The 22,515-nt window shown below is 48.9% G+C and overlaps 9 protein-coding genes and 1 non-coding gene across 10 annotated transcripts; 5 read left to right on the top strand and 5 right to left on the bottom strand.

Annotated features, from left to right (window-relative positions):
* Positions 1–230: 230 nt before the first annotated feature.
* TERG_00165 (uncharacterized protein) lies at positions 231–2,400 on the bottom strand. Its single transcript, XM_003238125.2, has one exon. The coding sequence runs from the start codon at positions 2,333–2,335 to the stop codon at positions 587–589; it is 1,749 nt and encodes a 582-aa protein (XP_003238173.2). The 5' UTR covers positions 2,336–2,400; the 3' UTR covers positions 231–586.
* Positions 2,401–3,742: 1,342 nt separating this feature from the next.
* TERG_00164 (uncharacterized protein) lies at positions 3,743–5,280 on the bottom strand. Its single transcript, XM_003238124.2, has 3 exons — positions 4,581–5,280; positions 4,372–4,500; positions 3,743–4,278 (listed from the first exon to the last, which is right to left on the bottom strand). The coding sequence occupies exons 1-3, from the start codon at positions 4,805–4,807 to the stop codon at positions 3,924–3,926; spliced, it is 711 nt and encodes a 236-aa protein (XP_003238172.1). The 5' UTR covers positions 4,808–5,280; the 3' UTR covers positions 3,743–3,923.
* A 780-nt stretch (positions 5,281–6,060) lies between these two features.
* TERG_00163 (uncharacterized protein) lies at positions 6,061–8,158 on the top strand (the record flags this gene model as incomplete). The annotated part of the gene is made up of 7 exons (XM_003238123.1): positions 6,061–6,242; positions 6,302–6,519; positions 6,572–6,624; positions 6,675–7,017; positions 7,078–7,330; positions 7,389–7,511; positions 7,603–8,158. 7 exons carry the CDS (start codon positions 6,061–6,063, stop codon positions 8,156–8,158), a joined length of 1,728 nt encoding a protein of 575 aa, XP_003238171.1.
* A 1,687-nt stretch (positions 8,159–9,845) lies between these two features.
* Positions 9,846–11,871, top strand: TERG_00162 (uncharacterized protein; the record flags this gene model as incomplete). The annotated part of the gene is made up of 6 exons (XM_003238122.1): positions 9,846–9,888; positions 9,972–10,317; positions 10,387–10,843; positions 10,906–11,209; positions 11,287–11,558; positions 11,617–11,871. 6 exons carry the CDS (start codon positions 9,846–9,848, stop codon positions 11,869–11,871), a joined length of 1,677 nt encoding a protein of 558 aa, XP_003238170.1.
* A 492-nt stretch (positions 11,872–12,363) lies between these two features.
* TERG_00161 (uncharacterized protein) lies at positions 12,364–13,074 on the top strand (the record flags this gene model as incomplete). Its single annotated transcript, XM_003238121.1, has 1 exon — positions 12,364–13,074. The coding sequence occupies one exon, from the start codon at positions 12,364–12,366 to the stop codon at positions 13,072–13,074; it is 711 nt and encodes a 236-aa protein (XP_003238169.1).
* Positions 13,075–13,257: 183 nt separating this feature from the next.
* TERG_10505 lies at positions 13,258–13,349 on the bottom strand. Its single transcript has one exon. It is a non-coding gene; the product is annotated as a tRNA-Asn (tRNA).
* A 92-nt stretch (positions 13,350–13,441) lies between these two features.
* Positions 13,442–14,349, top strand: TERG_00160 (uncharacterized protein; the record flags this gene model as incomplete). Its single annotated transcript, XM_003238120.2, has 2 exons — positions 13,442–14,027; positions 14,084–14,349. The coding sequence occupies exons 1-2, from the start codon at positions 13,631–13,633 to the stop codon at positions 14,347–14,349; spliced, it is 663 nt and encodes a 220-aa protein (XP_003238168.1). The 5' UTR covers positions 13,442–13,630.
* An 83-nt stretch (positions 14,350–14,432) lies between these two features.
* TERG_00159 (uncharacterized protein) lies at positions 14,433–15,602 on the bottom strand (the record flags this gene model as incomplete). Its single annotated transcript, XM_003238119.1, has 1 exon — positions 14,433–15,602. The coding sequence occupies one exon, from the start codon at positions 15,600–15,602 to the stop codon at positions 14,433–14,435; it is 1,170 nt and encodes a 389-aa protein (XP_003238167.1).
* A 2,914-nt stretch (positions 15,603–18,516) lies between these two features.
* TERG_00158 (uncharacterized protein) lies at positions 18,517–20,178 on the top strand (the record flags this gene model as incomplete). Its single annotated transcript, XM_047747557.1, has 3 exons — positions 18,517–18,688; positions 18,751–19,317; positions 19,376–20,178. 3 exons carry the CDS (start codon positions 18,517–18,519, stop codon positions 20,176–20,178), a joined length of 1,542 nt encoding a protein of 513 aa, XP_047603514.1.
* A 477-nt stretch (positions 20,179–20,655) lies between these two features.
* Positions 20,656–22,076, bottom strand: TERG_00157 (uncharacterized protein; the record flags this gene model as incomplete). The annotated part of the gene is made up of 2 exons (XM_003238117.1): positions 20,656–21,906; positions 22,005–22,076. 2 exons carry the CDS (start codon positions 22,074–22,076, stop codon positions 20,656–20,658), a joined length of 1,323 nt encoding a protein of 440 aa, XP_003238165.1.
* Positions 22,077–22,515: the final 439 nt, after the last annotated feature.

Below are 22,515 nucleotides of genomic sequence, written 5' to 3'. Positions count from 1 at the left end.
GACAGAGCACACGCGATATCTAGTGTGAATCCAAGAAGGAGAAAAGCAGTTCAGAACAGTGAATACAGAGAAGAAACAGCTTCTTCTTCTTCTCTTTATCTTCTGTGCAAAGCGAGAGCTTGACCTTAGCTTCTGGCTGATGCTGGGCTGTTTTTATAGGCAAGGAAAAGAAGCGAGAGAAGCTCCGTCAAAGGAGGCGACGGTGAAGAAACGAACTAATTAAGGAGAATCCGCTAAAGGACAGAAATAAGAAGCAGAAAAATGGGAATAAACAGCAAAGGAGAAGAGCTTTTGCAGGCAGAGACAGCTGTGATATAGAAAGATTCTTAAGATTCGGTGACGAAATTTAATGTTTGATCTTTTTTGCTTTTTCTTGCTTTGGTGGAGAATCGAGTCATCTTTGCTATTGAGTCAGTGTCCGGATAGAAGATATCTATACGAGACGGCGATGAAGGCGAAGACAAGACAGAAAAAGAATATACATTAATCAAGACGAGATGAAGACGCTCATGCTAGTCAAGGTACAGAGATCATTAGGTAGGTAAGGTGGGTATGTAAGTGAAGAAAAGATGGGATCCAAATATCATCACGGTAGGAAAAGAACCATCTCGCCGTTATCATTCCGCTTGACCCTCAACGTCCGCCAGAGCCGCTGCTCTTCCTCCTCCTTTCTCTCCTTCTCTTCAGCCCGGCTGCGTCCCCGGCCGCGTCTGCTGCCCCGCGAGCTCTCCTTGCCGTCCTTGTCCTTGGACTCCGGCGAGCCAGAGCGGGACGGGGACTCGAGGCGGTGGTAGCGCTTCAGGATCTTGTGGACAGAGCATCCGCGCTCGCTGTCAGGCCCCTTGTTGACCAGGGAGAGGAAGATGCTGGCCTTTTCGAAGCGCAGGTTCTCCTCAAACTCGCTGTCGTTGCCTGGTTGGATGCCGCCGTTCTTGTACAGGACCATCTGGCTGTTGTCGGTCTTGCTGCGTTTGGCGGCCCCTTCGTCCGAGTCGGTAGAGCGTTTGTACTCGATGGCCTTCATCTTGCGCTGATCCTTCTCGGGCCGTTCCGAGTCGGAGTCTTCAGCCCCGTTCCCTGCGGCGCCTGTGCTGCCGCTGACCTTGCGTCGGCTCTTGCTGGAGCTGCTACCCACCTCGGACAGCTGGCGTGTCTTGGGCCGTTTGGTCTTCTTTGTCTGCACCAGCTCGCGTGACGTCGAGGCTGCAGGAGCTGGCGCAGGCGCAGGAGCAGCGGCTGCACTCGACCCCTCAGAGGTGCGTCTCTTGGTTCGTACAAGCGCCTTTGTTGCCGGGTCGATAGTGGCGCCAGCACCGAGCAGGGAGATGAGCTTTCCTGTCGTGCGACCCTGTCCCTTCATCGATATCCCCAGTCCGTTTTCTCCGGACCCAATGGGCTCCTTGGTGCGTTTGCTACGCTTGATGGGGGAGTTGGGCTCGCCGTGGCCACGGGATTGGTCGCTGCGGTACTCGTCAGAGTAGTCTGGCGAGACAGAGTAACGCATCATACGGCTGAGGTTGCCGGTCAACCCTGAGTGCAGGATGGGAGGCGGGCGATCGTGATAGGAAGTATGAGCTGCTGCTGCAGCGGCGTCCATCATGGGAGTATCGGCCTCGTAGACATAGCCGCCTGGCGTAGTCAAGTTCGCGTCAGAAGGGCCGGCCTGCCCACGTTTCCGCTTCTTGTCACTCGTGGTGAGACTCATGTTGCTCATATTGCTGTCTGTCCGGTGACGCTCTAGCGAAGGGGGCGGACGGTTCATGTTGATTCTTGCGTTCCGGTCGTTGAGCCACTGCTGCCGCTCCCGCTCCCATTTCTGCGCTGGCGTCATGAACTCGGCGGATGCAGTGGACAGGTTGGAATCGTGTCTGTACGGCGGTGCAGGCGGGATAGGGCCCGCTCCGTACGAGAAGCCGTTCTCTTCGTACGCAACATCGTAGCCGGTGTCCTCCTCCTCCTCGTCCCTGTCGCCGTCTATCCGGGCGAGCTGCTTCGGCGAGTCGAAGATCGGGGGAGCATGTTCCACCATGGTCATCGACTTGTTGAGATCCGTCCGGGAGGCGTTGGGCGTGGTCGACTCATCGAGGAAGTCGAACACATCGATCTTCTCAGACCTTGGTTTAGCCACGGTGGTGTCTGTGTTTTTAAACGGCGGAGGACTGGGTGCTGGCGGCGGTGCGCCCTTGTAGTCGTCGTCTGCATCAGGCGCGTCCTCGACGTAAGGGTTGAGCGACTTGACAACTGCGTCCTCAGCTATGGTGACAGCTTTCTTCTTCGTGTTCTTCGCTGGTTTCTCTTTATATAGTGCGCCCTGGTACTTTTGCGCCTCGGTCATGCATGACTGTCCATCCTGTTAGCTTTTTCCTCTTCTTGTTGTCCCGTCTTTTCGCTCCTGATGCAGGGCGGCCAATGGGGGGGGGGGGGAGGTGGTTTATGGCAGGACCGCAGCCTGAAGAAGAGCCACGCCGGCAAGACGTACAGTGTGAGATCGATACTCGGTGCCCTGGAAGTGCACCATGCAGTCCAGGCACGAGAAGGAGGCGCCGCGACAGTGGCCACGGTGGGAGTCGAGCTTCTTCTTCGTGAGCACATCTCCACAGTTCTTGTATCCCAGGGTTAGTTCGACTCGGCCGGCGCAAAGGACAGGGACAAGAAAAGGACAACTCACCTCACATTGGAACGAAACCATCGCAGCGTTCCTGTCTGTCTATATTAATTAATACGGGGCGGGTTTAGGCGCTGGCGTCTGCGCTGTGAGGATGCGCTGTTTGGGATGCGATGCGATGCGATGCGCTGGCCCAGCGAGCAGCGAGCAAGCAAGAAGGGAGCGAGATAAGGCTGATGCCGCCGGGCTTATAAGGCGAGCCGTCTCCTGTCTGTCTGTCTGTCCGTTTTGTCTGTCTTCTGGCGCCCTCGCTGCCTGTCCCTTCTTTCGCTCCTAGTTCTGCGTGTCGTTGCTTTTTCTTCGAGCCTCGCGACAAGAAGAAGTTTTTGCAGCCTGCCAGAGTGGATTCGGATAGGCGGAGGCGCAGCCTATATTTAGCACTAGAGAGAGACGGCGGGACGGCGAGATGAAGATAGAAGACGAAGATGAAGATGCACCTTGAGCGTATACTGTTATATAGATGCAGAGAGACGTTGATATGCGATACGCTCGCTGTGCATGACCTGAAACCGCGCGCGACGTTGCTTACCGCCGTCCTTGCAAATATATATAGATATGGGATATATGGGTGTCTTTCTATCTACAGGGGCATCGACACGGCCAGGAAGGTATTTATATGCCCGAATAGACAGACATAGCTGCCCATGTAGACAGACAGAGCGGAAGAGATATAGCGGTAGACAGATATAAGCGCGCAGCGAATCTATACGGCTCGCACCCTCCTGACCCCCTATCCCATGATCATCAAAGTCTAATGCGCAACACCAGACACCCTCGTCTGCGCCCTCCTGCGCCCCTGTTGCATCCTGTTGCGCTCTGCTGAAGTCTACTGCTGACTACGGACAGGCATCCTGTCGCCAGATGCGAGGTCTGATGGCCGGGAGGTGGTGCCTGGTTTCAGGAAGCAGCGTCAACAAAAGTCTCCAGGGGGGGGGGGGGGGGGGGAGGGGGGATATATGCTTCCTTCTATATCACAATTCTTAATATACACACAGAAAAAGAAGAAGAAGAAGAAGAAGAAAAGAGAAGCAGTAATAACGCCGGCTGAGAATCATGGTCACTCGTCACTTTCGCATTTGTCCACGGGATGGCTGTGGCGATGCTGAAGACACGGGATAGTATATATATAAAAGGAGATAATCACGGCGCTTAGATCAACCATTCGTGCGTCTGCAGGGTATCACTTGGGGTTAGAGAGATGCTTCCAGAGAGAGAAGAGAGAGAGAGAAAAAAAAAAAGAGGAAGAGAGTAAGCATGCTTACGGCTCATCCGTTATTTCCACCGGGCCGCCAGGGAACGGCCCGTTTGCGTCTCCCCAAAGCATCTTCTTCGGCTTCCTGGGTTTGGTGCTGTCTTCCTGCGTCTTGACGCCATCGTTTGCGCCGCCTTTGCTCTGGCTCTGTTTCTGGTCATCCGCCTTCTTCTTATCCTTGTCATCGCCGCAGCCACAGTCGTAAAAGTCGCCTATCTTGGTACAGTCGAAGAGATCCTTCCTCAGCCGTCGGTTTACCTCGTTGTGTACCAGACAGCCCCAACCTGCGGCGGCGTTCCGTGACGAGGTCTGTGGGGGGTACTTCTGGAGCAATTTGATGAAGTGTGCTGCGCAGTCACCACTACAACATTGCAATATTCATGTTAGCCTTGTAACTAGTTGTCCTCCCGCCCCCTCCCCCTCAGGGGTGCCACGTTACTGCTCCGACACATACCATGGGTATAGTCTCGCAAAGAGGTACACATATGCACTCAATGCCCTCTGCTCTTCGCCTGTCGGTTTCTCGGGGTACCGTGCCATCACCGTGTGGAAGAGATGCCACGACGACCGTCCCAGCTCGGCCCTATCCAACATAGTAATCAGCGTCAAGGTCCTCTCTCACCCAAGGTCACTGAGTGCCCTTTCGAACAGAAATCCACCTACTTGGCTGTGCTATTCTCCAGGGTCGGCATGATGGACTCTCCCTGCAGCAGCGACAGCGGGACATTGCCGTCCTTCGGTATGGGCTGCTGCTGCTGTACTAGGTGGCCAGGCGCCCTTTTCTCAGGGCTTATGGGCGAGACTCGGAAGAAGGAGATGGTGAGGATGAAGAAGACCGCAAGAGCAGTCAGGATGAAGAACCGCGACGCCGGTCGGTGAGCCAACATCATGGCTGCGAGGTATACGCCGTAGCCCGGTACGCCTTGTCGCTATTCGTAGTGTATCAACAACGGTCTGTCGGAGGTGCTGCTGGCATTGAGCGCCGTTCACAGGCACGCTACAGCATACGGTGTGAAGAAAGAGAAAAGCGAGAGTAAAAGGAAAGACGAGGACGAACTGCCGACGTGTCCTCCTTTGTGCTTCCCCGCCAATAGTCAGAGCGACAAGTACGAGTAAGCCCGGCCGGTGGTGTCTCTCCTATAAGGCTTCTTCGCCTTCTTTGCTTCTTCTTTGCTTCGTCTTCGTCTTCGTCTTCGTCTCGTCGTGGCCAGATCCGGGGGAAAGGGCGGCTGCTTAGTCATGCTCATTGTCGTGTTATTCAGCCCCTTTTCCGCTTGGGCCTTTTTTTTGCCTTCATCACGAGCGAGCATCAGGATAGAAGATGACAGCGAGGAAAACGCTGGTGAAACCGATGCAAAACAGCCGCTCGGTTGCTGGTCAGGGATGCCAGTGGCTGTCAGCTCTGTCTCGCCGGTGACAACCTTACCATCAATTGACTCTTGCATGGCAGCAGAGCTAAGTTAAAAGATGCAGATGGCCACCCATATAGCGTCATCAAGCCAACATCAACAGCCGCAGCTACCAACAACTAACAGAACCACCCTTGCAGCCTCAACGGGACTCCACACGCTAGTTGATGCATATCTGGGGAGTCGAGATGCCAGCCCCGATCGGATACCAGATCTATACCCCCCTTCTCCCATCAAGACCAGGATGGGCTGTAAATCGTGTCTATGGACCCGCAGGCAAACAAATACCGTCATCGGCTCACCGAGTGCTGACCCTTGGTTCCAGTCTCGAGAGGCAACGGATCAGATAAACAAGAGCCAGTGAGCAGCATGGACAGCAAACAAGCTATTCGGTATGCCGTCGATTCTCCGGAATGGCCAAACAGACCCAACGCCCCGACGTAGGCTTGCTTCTCGGTTCATGACGTGCGCTTCTAACTCTTATCTGATCGCACACACAGAGGGGAAAAAGGGCCGCCCCCTCGACCAGAAATAAACCATCCTCACCTTCTTTTCTCATGGACGCAAGCTCGCCCAAGTCTGTTTTTTTTTTTTTTTTTCTTCTTTCATGAGAGCTCTCTTTCATTGCTGAAGAGCTCGTGTCTCCTCCTCAGCCTGACCACAGCGGCACACTGTAATACCTAGCTATTCATCTCCCTCAATTCCCAGAATAGGAAATTACTGCCTAGCCCACTATGCTGGAAAAGAACAGCAGCGCTGTCTCGGACAGCCTGCCTCCAACCGTCCATAATGCAGCTGAAACAGAGGCACTTGTTGATGATGACTCCAACTCTGATAGTATCCAGTTTGGAGTCAAGCAGGCCGAAGCCGTTGCGGCAGCTTGGTCTCGAAAGTCGCTCATCATAGCCTACGTCGGGTACGTGCGGTTCTTCTGCTTCCCTCTACTTTGGCCAGCCGGCTAATCCACTACATCAGGGTGTTCGTGGTCTTCTTCGTCAACTCCCTGCAGCAGCAGATGGCTAGCAGTCTTAACCCCTATGTCACCAGCGCCTTTTCGAAACATGCTCTTCTATCCTCCATCTCAGTGGTGTCAAGCCTTGTGGGGGCCATCATGAAGCTTCCTGTCTCTAAGATCATTGATATCTGGGGGCGTACAGAGGGATATCTGTTAATGGTTGGCTTCTGTGTCATCGGTAGGCCCTTCATCCTGCGCTAGAGGCGGCCATACTAACCAGACTTACACAGGCATGGTCATGATGGCTACTAGCAACTCCATCGAGGCATACGCAGCAGCTCAGGTAAATAGCCCGGCATTAACGTCCTCGCGCCTCAACTGACAGTTTGATAGGTCTTCTATTGGATTGGTAATAATGGCATTGCCTATGTTCTCGACGTGTTTCTGGCAGACACCTCTAGCCTTAAAAACCGAGGGTGGCTTCTTGCATTCTCTACCAGCCCCTTCATAGCCACTACTTTTGCCGGTCCTGCATTAGCACAGGCATTTCTCAAGACCTATGGCTGGCGGTGGGCGTTTGGGACTTTTGCCATCCTCATCCCGGTTGCTTCATTGCCAATGGTAGCCATCTTTCTCCACAGCAGCTTCAAGGCTGTGAAGATGGGATACTTAAGAGCAGGCAGGTCTGGCCGTTCTTTCTGGCAAAATGTCGTTCATTACACGATTGAATTTGATGGTATGGTGGCCATCTTGACTAATGTTTATGCATAGACTGTACGGCTAACCCTTTTCACAGTTGCTGGGATGATTCTTCTTGTTGCCGGGCTTACTCTCTTGCTTCTTCCAATAAACTTGGCTACTTACCAGGCTGAAAAGTGGAGGTCACCCGCCATGATCTCAATGATTGTTATCGGCGGATGCTCTTTGTCCGCCTTTGCCACATGGGAGATTCGATTTGCCAAAGTCCGCTTTGCACCCTTCCATCTATTAACTGACAGAACTGTGCTTGGAGGTTGTCTCGTGAGCGCAACTCTCTTCCTTAGCTTCTAGTAAGGTTTCCTCCTGTGTTAATATCAGCTACGTATCCTTGCTAATTGTAGCTTACAGCTGCTGGGACTTGTACTTCCTGTCATACTTGCAAGTCGTCCACAACCAGAGTGTCCGCAATGCAGGCTATATTGCAAACATTTTTAATATCGGAGGTTGCATCTGGGCCCTTGTAATTGGAGCGTAAGTCTTCCAAGTCCCCATCCTTTTAATGCGTCTCCCTATTTTTGCCTTTACCTCTCGACCCCATAATACATACTAATAGAATCTCCAGCATCATACGCGTAACTGGGCGCTTTAAACCATTCGCCCTCGCCGCCGTTCCCCTCCAGGCGCTCGGAATCGGTCTCATGATCATATTTCGTCAACCGGGCTCTCACATCTCCCTAGTGATTGTCTGTCAGTGCATCATTGCCATCTCTGCCGGCACGCTACAGATCTGTGAACAGATAGCGGTCATGGCAGCAGCAAGCCACAGCGAAGTAGCCATTGTCCTGGCTTTGCTGGGCCTGTTCAGCAACATCGGTGGAGCAATTGGCCAGACCGTCGCGGGGGCCATCTGGAGCCACACTATTCCGGAGCAGCTTGAGATTTTGCTTCCAGCCTATGCAAAGGATCAAGCTGCTGCGATCTATGCATCCCTGACCACTCAGCTGAGCCATCCCGTGGGGTCACCCATCCGCAACGCCATCATTGTCGCCTATGGTGAGGGCCAACGCTGGATGTTGGTTGTAGGAATCGGTGTCCTTGCTCTCGCCATGTCTTCGGTCATTTTGTGGAGAAACATCCAGCTCAAGAATGTCCACCAGGTCGGGGGCACCATCGTCTAATGTAATAATCTAATCGTTGCAGTCGGAGTTTAAGGTTTATACTTTCTTGTCGGTCCGATACTGGTTTTCTCCCGTTCATCATTAAAAGTTTGTGCATTATCTTGCATCAATAATGTATATATATATATATATACATATGTGCACTTCATAACTTCTTCGGCGTCTTTGTCTTATTCCTTCTTTCGGGTATGCGGCACGTTCAAGGTTGACGTCAGGTGAGGCTCCGGATCAATATTCTCCGCACGCCCTGCTGACTCATCCGCCCGTAACCCGCGACCTCACCTTCCAACTCGTGTTCGACCTCGTAACTAACTTTCACCCCAACGCCTGACAAAAGACGAATGTCGAGACGCCAGTCCTGGAGGATACTCGGGTGTTGCGATACTGCAGCATGATATGACAGCATTGCACCACGCCGGAGACATGGGACTATGGAGGACAGTGGGCATAGGACCTTGCAGATCACCATGTTGTGGACAGCACTACCATCTGGGCAGAGCGCTGAGTAACTACAAAGGTCATGACCCAGGTCAACTAACTAACACGAGCTCTCAGGTTCCAAAGCTTGTGCTGTACTGATTTTATGTGCATAAATACATAAAATACGCTTTGTGCACATTATGAGGAGACTCGTTTCCGTGCGTAGGTTCCGACTGACGTTCCCGTCCTGCCACCATCTCCACGCCTGGTCTACGGACACAAGGAAGGGGAGAAAAAAAAAAAAAAGGAAATAGGGGGTAGGAGAGCAGACGCTGGAGTGTTTTTGCCGATCCACCATGATAAAATTGAACCACGAGTCATGGGTTCCATGGGCTTGTTTTCGCCAAAGAGAAAAAAAAAGGGGGGGATTTTCTCGTGAAGAAAACAATGCTTTGTTCGGCCATTTCTCTCGATGATGATAGCTATGCCTTGTCATGGGCATAATTAATAATAATTTTTATGTACCTTGATCCGGAATATCCATGTGCAGGCCAAGGCCCTTGCTGGGTCTCATAATAATGGCCCTTCCCTGGGTGTTTCTGTACGTGCGAACAGAGCACATCCGTGCCTCTTCGGCAACTTTCTAGGCCGATACTTATCCCACAAGTTTCATCACCACTCCTATCAGACTGGCCTATAGGACTGCATGAATGACCCGCAGAGGCAAAAATGTCCATATACTGCCCTCTTTTGTGTCCATCTTAGCTCTGCTGTGAATGCATAACTCAATGCACGGCGCTGACAAAATCCATCTGGCCTAGCTCCCATCAGGTCACCTCGCGATGGGCTTCGAAGTCCACTGCTTGACCCCCAGGTGTGGGACCCGGATATATTTAAACAGTCTCCCGTCTCTGTTTACTTCTCCATTTACTTCTCCTCGTCTAGATGACCTTCGATAGACTTTTATCTTCCCTCTTCTCTTCTTGTACATACATACTCCGTACAAATATTCTGAGTGCCGGCTTCACTTTTCTAAAACCTTTCTCCGTTCCCAGCTCAAGATACCCCCCTACTTCCCCTACATACATAATCTCCACCGGTTATTGCCGTTAACCCCGTCACAGTCTTCCCGTCGTCCTTCTATATATAAGACAGATCCAATCGTTGCTGACCAACACATTGGCGCCGGGGGTTTATCTGGATAGACACATACATACTTCTCCTTTAAGCACCGGGCCAGAAAGCTGTCCGTAAGAGAAGTCCCACGATGTCTTCTCCCCCCCAAACATCAAAGTTGGAAGAGAGCGATAGTATGTAGTCCTGATACATGCATGAAGTAGGATCGTGGCTCCCTAATTCATTTGTCCTCCTAACCTTGTGTCTTCGTTTATAGAGGCCTCGACTATCGTTCCACCGGTTTCTGGAGATAATGGCAATACCCGGTTCTCAGAGAAGGGCTCGATTCCTAGTTCATCATCAGAGAACCTACAGTCTGACCAGACTATCGCCGAGGATCAGAACATATCTACGGTCATAACCTCGAATGGCAGTGCTGATGTTGAGAAGGCAATTCCAGAAGCCCCTGTCGCAACAAAAAGGGTCCCGGAAGGGTACAAGGAGTATAATGACCCAAATATCGTTTACTGGGATGGCCCAGACGACCCTGCACATCCACAGAATTGGTCACCGATCAAAAAGGTCGTCATAGTTAGCTGCGTCGGCCTCATTACACTGCTAACGTATGAAATTATATGCCTTTCAAGACTTTATCCTCTAAAGATACAGACTAGCTAATGTGTCGTCTTTAGTCCTCTTGGTTCTTCTATGTTTGCACCCGGAGTCGGTGAAGTGATGAAGGAATTCAACAGTACAAACCCGGAGCTTGCATCTTTCGTCGTATCGGTTTACCTCCTAGGGTTCTCCTTTGGACCTTTGATCGTTGCACCCCTTTCGGAAATGTACGGCCGTGCCCCTTTATACACCATCTGCAACGTTCTCTTCGTCATATTCAACATTGCTTGCGCCGTCGCCAACTCCCTCGAATCACTAATTGTCTTCCGTTTCCTTGCGGGCACTGCGGGCAGTGCTCCCTTGACTATCGGTGCTGGCACCATCTCCGATATGATTCGGCAAGAGAAACGAGGCGGTGCTCTTGCTGCATGGGCTCTTGGTCCACTGCTTGGTCCAGTTATTGGACCTATTGCTGGTGCTTTCTTAACTCAAGCGTTGGGGTGGAGATGGACTTTCTGGGTCCTATCCATTGCGGTAAGCATGGCTCTTTTTAACGGGTGGCTTAGAGCTTCCAGCTAATATATACATACGAATAGTCTGGTGCTGTTGCTCTCAACACGTTCATCTGGCTCAATGAGTCCTACCACCCAGCCATCCTGGCCCGCAAGACTAAACGGCTTATCCAGGAAACTGGAAACACCAACCTTAGATCTGCTCTAGACTCCGGACAGAAGCCAAAGGACCTCTTCTTTCAATCCATTGTCCGCCCAACGAAGATGTTATTCCTTTCGCCCATTGTTTTCCTTCTATCTCTCTATGCCGCCGTTGTGTACGGGTATCTCTATCTGTTATTCACAACCATCTCCGGAGTCTTTATCGGAAAATACCATTTCTCTCAGGGTGAGGCCTGCTCCTTTATTCTATCATACTGCTCAGTTTGAAAAAGCATGAGTACTAACCAACCTTTTTCTGTCTAGGTACTGTTGGCCTTTCATTCCTCGGCATTGGAATTGGTTGTCTCCTCGGGTTGGGCGTCCTAGGCATGACATCCGATCGTCTGCTCAAGTCCCTAGCTGCTCGGAACGGCGGCGTCATGAAACCTGAATATCGTCTCCCACCACTTATTCCAGGTAGTCTCTTTGTCCCTATAGGCCTCTTCTGGTATGGGTGGTCTTCGGAAAAGGGTGTTCATTATGTCATTCCTATCATCGGAACGGCATTTGTCGGCATTGGCATGATATTTACTTTTGTAAGCTTCGTATCATTCGGTTAATTCAATTCGCATTATGCTAACACGTTATCTCCAGATGACTATATCTACCTATCTGGTTGACGCGTATACCCGCCATTCTGCAAGTGCACTGGCTGCCAACTCTGTACTACGCTCAATAGTCGGTGCTGTCCTACCCCTCTGTGGCCAAAGGATGTATAAATCCCTCGGCTTAGGATGGGGTAATTCCCTTCTTGCGTTTATCGCCCTGGCCCTGGCGCCGCTTCCGATCGTCTTCTACGTATATGGAGAACGTATACGCACCAGCAAGCGCTTTGCTGTTATTCTCTAGAGCTCTTTCATCTCTTGTTTCGATAAAAATGGGCCCCCCTTTTTTTCTGTTTACTGTTGGCAGCCTGATATCCTTGATCTTATGAAAATAGTATTGCATTATGCATATAGATTCCCTCCATTTTCTCTAATCAAATAATTAATATTCCCAGAATAACAGCCTTGCGCCTTTTGCAACTAAGTAAAATATATTGTGCGGGTTTGGCTCGTAATTTTGATAGCTATCTGCCAGCCTTCCATGGATCAAGATAAACAGCGGCGTTTCCAAAATAGAGTTATGGTTGTGGTTTTGAGATAGTCTTTGGTTCAAATTTATGGGAGCCAATTTTTATGTGACTCAGTAACACAATACGAGGTGTAAATATATTGGCCTCTCCAAGCCGTCTTTAATATATCAGGCACAACAAACGTGTGAGTACGGTGTCACAAAAACTTGACATAAGGATATTCTTATAAAACCCTACAAATCAGCTAGGAGAACTTACTATCAGTCATGACGGAATTCCCAACTCATGCACTCAACTTACATGGCGGGTGCCTGTGTAAAGCCGTTCGGTATACCATAAAGGTGCCCCAAGCAAGTGATCGCGGAGCCGTCAAATTCAAGTCCCAGGCTCTGCCAGCAAATTCACGACCTGACGGTCGTGAGAACAAGGAAGGAGCGGAGAATGTCGTCAATATCGATCTTCCAATCATCTCCATCGATCACTGCAGCGACTGCCGCCACGCCGCCGGGGCTCCAGTGCAAGCATGGTTCATCTGCCCGCAAGAATGGATAGAGTGGGATGTAGCTGTTCTCTCCCCGGCAAATGGTCTTGAAGAACGTGTGAAACAGACAACACTTCAGGCCTGCTCGAAAGATGGCCAAGGGTTTTACGAAGATGAGCCAAACCCATATCTAGTGCCGACTTATTTGTCTAAATATTCGTCGTCGGAGGATGTCACTCGGACCTTCTGCGCACGCTGCGGTACCAACTTCACCTATTTCACTAAACGGCCGCGGTCTAGTCCTACTGGCTTGGTGGTAGACATCACAATCGGCAGCATGAACGATGAGAGCAGCGCAGTTACCCGTCCCACTCGGCATGCATGGTACGACTCTGGGATACCATGGCTCAGGACGCTGATGAGAGGAGCAGGCGCAGCGATGCCTAGAGCAAGGAAGGGCATATCCTTAGGTTTGATGAGAGAAGATGAAGAATAAAAAGATATAAGATATCGCAAATAGAAGCTATCAAAATATTCCAGCTCATCACTTCGGTCCTTCGTACTATCTATTATTGCATCTCCCTATCAAACCTTATTTATCTCAACTAAATACTAAAAATAAAAATAAGATGTCAATGATGACTAAGCGCAAAACACAGCAAGATGAAAAAAAAGGAGACGTCCCCGCACAGGATCGAACTGTGAACCTCCAGATGACTCAGCAAATTGCTGCTAACAGTCTGACGCGCTAACCAGTTGTGCCACGGAGACTTGTCTATGCGTAGGCTGTCTAACTTGTTACTCCATGACGGCACTCGCCGGCCTCTTGTACTGCATAACACCGCCATTCACCAGAGATTTGCCTTGTGGCCACCCTTTATTGGCGCCCAACAGCGTCATTGCGGCACGGCAGATATCCAGCTCGATAAGTCATATATAGACCCCTTCGCATTTCTTTTTTTCATAATTATTAAATATACGAATTTATCCTTGAGGACTACTAAAGACGTATCATGTTATATCGTCCTTGAAATGAATGTTCGGCTTGGAATATGAGGACAAACTCGGACGTTCCAGGCCTTATACTTGAGCAGGCGCAGGAGTCAGATGCCCAGCGCATTGTTGACATTCATGTCAAGACATTTAGCTCTAATCGCATGCTTCTGGCCCAATTTCCAACGGCAACTGCTCGAGAGGAACTGAAAACATTCCTTGTTGACCTGATAATACAGGAGATCTGGGACCCGGGCTATGCTGTATTTGTCGTCCGGAACGATCAGGGATGTCTTGTCAGTTTCGCACGGTGGTGTCTTCCACGATATACCCCTGATAGTCGCAGAGAAGTGCCGCTGCAATTACCAGAGGGCACCGATATGGGGGTTCTGAATGCATGGAGTGCAAGGGTCATGGATGTGACACGGAAAGTTATTGGAGATACGCCGCATTATCGTAGGTTAATTAACTATAGTTTCCCCGTCTCTATTCCCACGTTAATTACCCTCAAGATATGACCTTCATTGCTACCGATCCGAAGTACGAACGTCGTGGTGCGGCGACTTTACTTGTGAGACGGGCTCTTGAGCAATGCAATAAGGAAAGGGTGCCTCTAATCCTCGAGGGTACATTGAATGCTATCCCATTTTACATGAGGCTCGGGCTTGTTGACGAAGGGAGTATATCAATGGATCTAGAAGGTATTGAATCTAAACATGGGTCAAGCTTGTACGAGGAGCGACTCTTTGTTTTTAAGCCACGCCCTGTGGTGAATTAAAAGCGCTGGTAAACGGACTGGTTGTCGTGGCTATTATAGCATATTAAACCGGCATATGTGCTCTGAATTGTTGTGTGAAGCGGTTAGCACCAACAGTATCTTTCAATTGCAGCCCATTCCACAGCCGCCGTCTTGTCTCCCCCATTTCTCAGCCAGTTGAAACAACATATTTCATTATCAACCCTTGTTTTCTTCTGATACGGAACTCCAGTTCGCTGTATCAAGGCATGAATTTGGGGGCAAGGATCCCATATCTCTACCGAATTTACTTTCCACTCTGCGGCTTCATTCTGGGCTGCCCGTATTGCGTCTCTAGCATAACGAACAAGCAGCTCTTCGTCCTCGTTAGGCGATGGTTGCTGTGTGGGCTCAGTGGAAATACTCTGAAGAACAGCTTGATTCTCCACCACTAATCTCAGGATATATAGTGTGTTTGCTGCGCCTGTATCTCCTGGAGCTCCAACAAATCGGTGATTCCAAAGTATCCAAACTCTATTTCCGGGATCTCCCACAATAGCCCCCTTCCTCTCTGGCACTTCCCCAAAGAGCTTCTCACATACAAACTTCTCCCTACATCCATGCCATGATATATGATCAAGGTCTGGTATAACCATATGTCGCAATCTCCCTGAGTTTGTAGCAGTCATTGATTTCCGCACAAAATTCTCATCAAGCTTGCAAAGCGGGCCCAAGTCATCAATCAGTATCGGCATAGCGATGGGTATTGGCATAAGCGCTGGTTCAAATTTGATATGATGGCTGGGGAACGGCTGCCATCCGCGCTTTCCATAGAAATCTCCCCCAATATCGGAAAATAGAATGCTGGCAACGCATTCTCTCCCATCATCTTGCCAGGTTGGGAGCAGCAGGGACAATTCGTCCATCAATCGCGAGGGATAGCCTCGTCCTCGTAACTGTGGCTCACAGTATACACTTGCAATTCCATGAGTGATTGTGTCTTTGACGCTCCCATCTAGTTCCCGGGTAAGAGATGCTTTCCGGAAAGTTTCACACGAGGCGAGAATTATCCGTTGATCAGCCGGGAGAGTTTTATCAACTAAAATCCACTGAGTCATGCATCCATCCCTTGCTAGAGGAACGGTCATAAGGTACTGATATTCCTTCATGTATTCCGAAACAGTCAGAGCTCCCTTCCATTCCGCTGACGTATCCATCCATATCGAAAGATTCTCGTTCTCCGTTGGATGAGCGAGGTGTAGATTTGGAGATCGTGCGTCTGGCAAACAGTCCATCTCGAACTACTATTTTGGGCAAACACGCACTCTCCGGTGGACCTTAGGTTCGTAAAGATACCAATGGAGAGTACGTATCTCTTTCGATATTCCTTGGGTATAAAATTTGCTCCGATATGATATACGAAGAATTTTAGAAATTAGCCCATATCGGATACATACGTATGTTTTATTAACTATATAATCATTCAATTTTCATCAAGAAAATAATAGGAATCTTCTGGTTAATGAATTTTGAAGGAAGAACTCGCAAAGGGGTTAAATGAATCGGGCAGACCCGCTTCATCATTGCTTTCAATTGGATAAATATTAGGTAATTAGCCAATGAAAATGGGCTAAAACTAGAAACAGGGTGCTTGGCGTCCGATTATAGGTAATTTTGCCGGTATGTAAGGGGAACACGTAGCCAACCACGAAACGGTTCCTGATGGAGAAATGGTTAGTTATGTCGAACTTGTGTCCAGCGGTTGCCCAACGGTTACAAACTGCGGAACAATATACAGCCGCTTCCGATAACTGAAACTTTAAATTGGGGTCAGGTGGGTCGCCTGCCGTTCCAATGGCCAATGAACGCGAAACCGCTTCAACTTCCACAAAAGATATTTGTTGACAGCCTTAACAAGCAACTACTACTGAATACTGTTTATGGTATACCTACGGTGTATGTTATGTTAATCTCCCATTATATATCCTATATGAGTATCTCCAAGGGCAGGCTCTTCTTCCAATATGATAACTACTGCGCGGATTAGCTCCTCCTATTTCCTACCAAAACAGGGCGCTAACCGTCGAAAAGAGGGACCATAATGATACCTGACAGAAATAAATAACTATGGCATTGGGATGTGATTGTACTACTAGGAAGAGTGGGAATTCATTTTGCTAAACCTCAACTTTCAGATAGCTCCACTGCTGGTCTAAAGGAGTGAGAAGAAAAACTATCTCGGTGTGGTTGAATTGGCCAAATTGATTGTCGGGAGAGCCGTCATTGATTATAGCTGCTTAAACCCAACTTACGGAAAGCATTAGATTTCCTATGAAACACCGGTGCAGAATACTTACTTGACCGAAGTATAATGAAATAGTACCCCACCAAAATCGCTGTGGGAGCCTGAAGAAATCAAGCACAACGCCGTTTCGCTACCTTGTGTGAAGAGGTCCATATAGTCTTCAAGATATGGCTTCGTACTCCCATTTATTTGTCGGACGACCAGAGATGTAGGCATTTAAAGCCATCTACCGAAAAAGCTAGTTCCGTCATGTTTACATTTTGAAATTCTTATTATACTTAATACCAAGGGTTCACCGGCCAGTCCGAACCATGAGATAATACAGGTAATACTATATTTAGCAGGGATATCTGTTGAGTTGTCAATGCAAGACGGTTCGTAGGCGCGGCAATGTTCTGTTATGCACAATGACGCTTATACGACTGGCCTATGTGGGGAACATACTTGATCAAAGTGGGAGAGAAGCGTTCCACCACGCGACTAACTGAGCAAAAGTCTATGGGGTGTTTAAAGTGCATTTTCAACGGCAGCTAAGGAAGGCAGACGGGTTCAATGAAAGCTGAAACCGGGTGCTGGCTGAATAACAACACACGCTCAGACCTTGACCTTAACGTACCCCTATGAACTAAACACGATACTGTTGCTCGATCCAGCCCTCTGTTACTCCCGAAAGAAATAAGTCCGGTGGCTAGAGTCTGAATTGAACAAGGATGAGCCCCCTAGGTGCGCCCTCTATGCAACCCCACGCAAAGAATTGTTTCGCGATAAGTATGAACATATTCCGTGTGGCCAACAGAAAATCCACTCCACGGAGCTCGGTTCAAAATGCAGCGAGGGCGTTCTCGGCAGATGTGCAGGAAGGCTCGGGGCATCTCCCGGCCGGAACTTAAAGCCCAACTGCAGCCAATGAAAGAAGAGCAAAGCACGTGACTGGATGTCTTCCCATTAGCAGCTATTCTGGATACTCCTTGAAGCTCCACCGAAGAGAAACAAGATATCACAGACAGGGACAAGGCATGGTCGACAGTGCCCTCCGTGGCGCGATGGAACGAGATACCCTGCCGTCGATCATCTGTCTAAAGTCAAGAGGCGCCATTTTTTTTGTTGGTTAGTGGCATTGCGAGCAGAGACGGAGAGTCTTCTATTTTGGCTCCAGCCATGTTTCTGGCCTATAGGCTTTTACAAGTCATAGTATATCCCGTGCCTCAACCTCCGGAACTAACTAGAAGGGCCCTCCTGAACTATGTGCATTCTAAGCACGTGTATTTTGTTGAACGTCGGCCGTGCACAAGCTTTCTCGAAAAGGCTTGGGCTGTCTACGTGAACCCAAAAGCTCTACTATGAATGGAAAAAATATATACCAAAGGCTCCTCCCTAATGGGCCATGGAGCATCTCTCCGATCATTTCATTCCGTCAGGCCCAGTGATGTGCAAACAGAGCGGGAACAACTGTTTCTATCTCACACAAAACCCGCTACTCATGGTTCATGATTCAATTCAAAATGATCCATCCTCCATCAAGATACCAGTAGTAGGACTTCAGAAAACAGATCACAATTCCTAACTAGGCATCTTTGGTGTTAATCTTCGGGAGTGGACTCAAGAGTCATGGAGCCATCGGCATGATCTGTCCGTCATTTTCAGTCCACTGCCTGGGAGAATATTAACCACAAACAACGGGTGATGCTGCGGAAACACACGGCTGCTGTATGACAGGAGAAAAGCTAGGCTTTCATTGATAGTGAATCATATTAGTCTCCGAGAATGGAGAACTATGGGATATAAATTCCAGAGAATTTCCTACCTCTGTTGACTTTAGTCCTTCATTCATCAAGAATAACACAACAAAAAAGCTGAATCTTCCCTTTTATCTACCACAGAGGAAACACAAAGCAGTGTTAAATATGCGTTTTACACAGATTGTGGCAGCCGCTCTCTGCTTGGGCGCCACCGAGGCAGCGGTAGCTCCTATCGACAGAGCCCGCAAAGTGCTAGGAAACCAGCACGCGTTTGACAAACGTGATGCTTCCGGTGATACCGCAAAGGCCCCCAAACACTTGACTAGCAAGAACAAGAGTAAAATATTCCCTTTCTACATATTTCCGCTTCAATTGGTCTAACGTTGATTTCTTGGGCAGAGTTCTATGTTGACCCAAACAGCATCCCTGGTGTCCCTTTCGATATTGGAGAGTCGTATGCTGGAAATCTCGCCAACACTCCAGCTGGCAACTCTAGTTTGTTTTTCTGGTACTTCCCATCAGAGAACCCGGAAGCCAAAAACGAAATCACCATTTGGCTCAACGGTGGCCCCGGATGTAGCTCCATGATTGGTCTTCTTCAAGAGAATGGACCATTCTTGTGGCAGCCGGGCACTGATGGCCCAGTCAAGAATCCCTATGCTTGGTCCAAACTCACTAATATGGTCTGGGTTGACCAACCAGCGGGAACTGGCTTCTCCCCTGGCCCACCCACTGTGAAGGATGAAATCGATGTTGCAAACCAGTTCAGCGACTTCTGGAAGAATTTCATGGACACCTTTGACCTCCACCACAGTGATGTTTACCTTGCTGGAGAGAGTTACGCTGGTCAATATATTCCTTACATTGCCAGCGGGATGCTAGACAGGAAGGATTCCGAATACTTTAATGTCCAGGGTATCACAATCATTGACCCATCCATTGGTGCTACCGAAGTGATTATTGATGGTAAGTCAGGTATCATCTTATTCAGAAAGTTAGAATTTATGCTAATCTGCTCCCCTAGCCCCATCTGTTCCTGCATTGCACCGCTTCAACAACATTATTGACCTAAATGAGACCTTCGTTAACGATATCACTAAAAAATGGGAGAGCTGTGGATACAAGAAATTCATGGATGATGCTTTGAGGTTCCCTCCAGCTGGCCCCATGACTGTCCCTGGAAAGTCTGCTGGATGTGATGTTTGGGACGAGATTATCACTGCTGTCAAGGAGGTCAATCCATGCTTCAACATCTATCACCTTAGGGACAACTGCCCAAGCCCATCTAACGTCATGAATGGACCAAAGAACTTCTTCAACAACAAGCAAATCCAGGAAGCTATCCACGCCCACCCAACTGATTACCGCCTTTGCGGTGAATCTCAGATCTTCGGTCCTCACCGCAATGACCGCTCTGTCCCCAGCTCATATGGCCCCCTTGCCAGTGTCATTGAGAGAACAAACAACACCATTATTGCACACGGTGACCTTGACTTCCTCCTTTTCGCCGAAGGCAGCTTAGCCTCCATCCAAAACATGACTTGGGGTGGTCTCCTGGGCTTTCAGAAGGAACCATCTGACAAGTTCTATGTTCCATACAAGGATGGATCTGAAGTCGGCGGAGCTGGATTTGTTGGCAAGACCCATCGCGAGCGTGGCCTCACTTGGGTTACTGTTGACCTTGCTGGACACGGTAAGTTGGATTATCCCAATTTGCCGCCTGGAAGGTCGCTAACATATATTATATCTAGAAATCCCACAGTATGCTCCCACTGCTGCATACCGTATGCTCGAGTACATGCTTGGAAGAGTCCAGAGCCTGACTGAAACCCACTAAGATGTTTATCCAAACTTCCTGTTGTATATAGTTTAGATTGAAGGATGGGAATCCTTGGTTAACGTATAGATGTATCGGTAGTCATTCATTTAAAATATGAAAGTTGGTTTATTTAAGTAACTTCTCAAAAGTTTCATATCTCAAGTTACATGAGGTATTGCGAACATGAACAGTCTAAATTAAAATTGAAGAGATCTGTGGTCAAATAGGGGGTGTAAAGATCAAACATTCTTAACACGATTACTAAAGTCGTAAGTAATGGCTGAAAGCAGCAATGTACACAGTACACCCCGGAAGGCTGGCTTAAATTAAAAATTTGGTAGCTTGCAAGATTGAATAGGAAAGCAAAATAAGAATGCTACCTGTATAACATGCCATTCTGATAGACGCCCTTTGCTGCAGAGGGTTGAAATGGGGGATAAGCAATGCTCTGAATCATCACGCAAAGCCGGGAACAAAAAATTTCCTCATAGTGTCACTTCTTCCATCTCTGCTTCTTCTGAATTGGCTCCTTTAGTGGCTTTTCCACCTCCCGATTCTTTAATGACTTCTGCTTCCGGGTCCGGTGACTGATGTTCAGTATCGTCTTTCGCATCATCTGAATTAGACTGGGATGCTGGAGCCTTCTCATCTAGCTGCCCATTAGTTGGTATTCTATCATCCTCATCATTTGTTGCTGCATCATTGTCAGCTGTGGTGTGACTATTCTCTCCCGTTTCCTTATCGTTTCCACTGTTCTCCCCCTCATTTTCATTCTTAGGTACTGGGGGGCTAGGGAGATCTTTTGAGGCCTCGTTATCATTCTTTGGCGGTGGTAGAGGTGGTGAGCCTCCTTCAGGTCTCAAGCCATTAGGAACTTCACTCCTTGGTCCGCCAGGGAATGGTGTAACTGGAGGAACTTGGTTATTCTCAGGCGACGATCGTGAAGTAGCCGTACTGTTTTGTCGTCCATGTGTTGGTAAGCTCAAAATCGAGTTTTTCTTATTCTGCTGTGCGCCGACTCCAGGACCAATCTGCCGTAATTTCGGATCGGCATTCAGATAATAACCTCGCACGCTCACTATAGTGCCTTCACGTTCACACCCTTCTACCCATTCTGGTCGAACAACAGGTATATTCATCTCAACAGCCTTTTCCCAGGCAGGGCCCCTACCCTCCGTACAGACGAAGTGTGTCGTATCAATACGAACCGTATCGATAAGCTTCCCTCCAATTCTATCCACTGCATTTGCCAGTGACTCTCTTAAATTGTCAGGAAGAATTCCAGCAGTAACCGTAATTCCGGATAAATCTGTCATTTTGTGGGTTCGACAAACTAGTTTTTCAGAACTAAACATGCCAGCGGAGGTACGAAGGATGAGTTGGAAAGTATATTCTGTATCAATCGCAAGGCCGCTGATTTTTGTGCTGAGCATATCGAGAGGTCGTGGAATCGACCCTGCTTTCGAGCCATTGCGATATAAAGATAAGGATTTAAGCGAGGCGGTAGCTAGCTGTATCGGGTCCCATTCCAAAACCAAGGAGGTCTGTGTTGCATTCTTCAGTCGTAAAACAGGGGGAGAGGGTGTATTAATTCCATAGGTATTAAGGATCTTGTCCTGTAGAGCTTTGGATGCAGCTTGATCCGCAGCCTCGGCCGCTTCGTTTGGGGACACAGTGATATCGACTATACTTCCAGATGTGATGTTTCTCGGCAGAAGGACGGACGGGAATTCGATCTGAGGGAAAATAAAATTTAGTGAATTAGTGAGAAATGACTGTGAATGGGTACGAACTCATTAACGACAAAGTGTGGGGGATTGTGTTGCAAGCCTACCAGTCGATTATCTTCCGTGAGAAGGACTGCAACGCCGGCATCGACCTTCCCAACGGTTAGGGAGACCAACATCGTCTCCCACCTCCTCGATCCTTCGATCGAACAGTAGAACGGAGAATGGTGTCAATACGTCACAAGAAACAAAATCACACAACCTGACGTATACCTGGGGTATCTCTCTGGCGCCTCTGCAGCAAACAAGAGCAGCGACAGCATTTGTGTTCTGATGCCCTGAGATGAGCTTCATCATCGCCTGGTATCAGCGCCTATTACATAATCTGATACGACAAGACCAAACGTGGCGATGCTCGTTGCCGTTTTAGACACGTCGATTGCCGCTTTAGTGACTAGCGCCGTCACCATTACATAATCCTAGAGCGTCCAAGCTTCCTACGAGCCGCATTTTGACAACTTCAGACGACAACTCGACATACAAGGGACTGCCTCGCAGTCACAGCAGTAGATAGGGGCCTAGCACAACACTTTCACGTTTCAATTATCTCTATCCTTA

Source organism: Trichophyton rubrum (assembly GCF_000151425.1).
Source record: "Trichophyton rubrum CBS 118892 genomic scaffold supercont2.1, whole genome shotgun sequence".
In the NCBI taxonomy this organism is placed as follows: Eukaryota; Fungi; Ascomycota; class Eurotiomycetes; order Onygenales; family Arthrodermataceae; genus Trichophyton; species Trichophyton rubrum.
This window is presented reverse-complemented; position numbering and strand designations above follow the sequence as displayed.

Coding starts and splice junctions, on each gene's coding strand:
- TERG_00164 (XM_003238124.2), bottom strand. CDS start 4,807: ATGATGTTGGCTCACCGACCGGCGTCGCGGTTCTTCATCCTGACTGCT. Junction 4,501..4,580: donor CTGGAGAATAGCACAGCCAA/GTAGGTGGATTT, acceptor TATGTTGGATAG/GGCCGAGCTGGGACGGTCGT. Junction 4,279..4,371: donor TTTGCGAGACTATACCCATG/GTATGTGTCGGA, acceptor GCAATGTTGTAG/TGGTGACTGCGCAGCACACT.
- TERG_00165 (XM_003238125.2), bottom strand. CDS start 2,335: ATGACCGAGGCGCAAAAGTACCAGGGCGCACTATATAAAGAGAAACCA.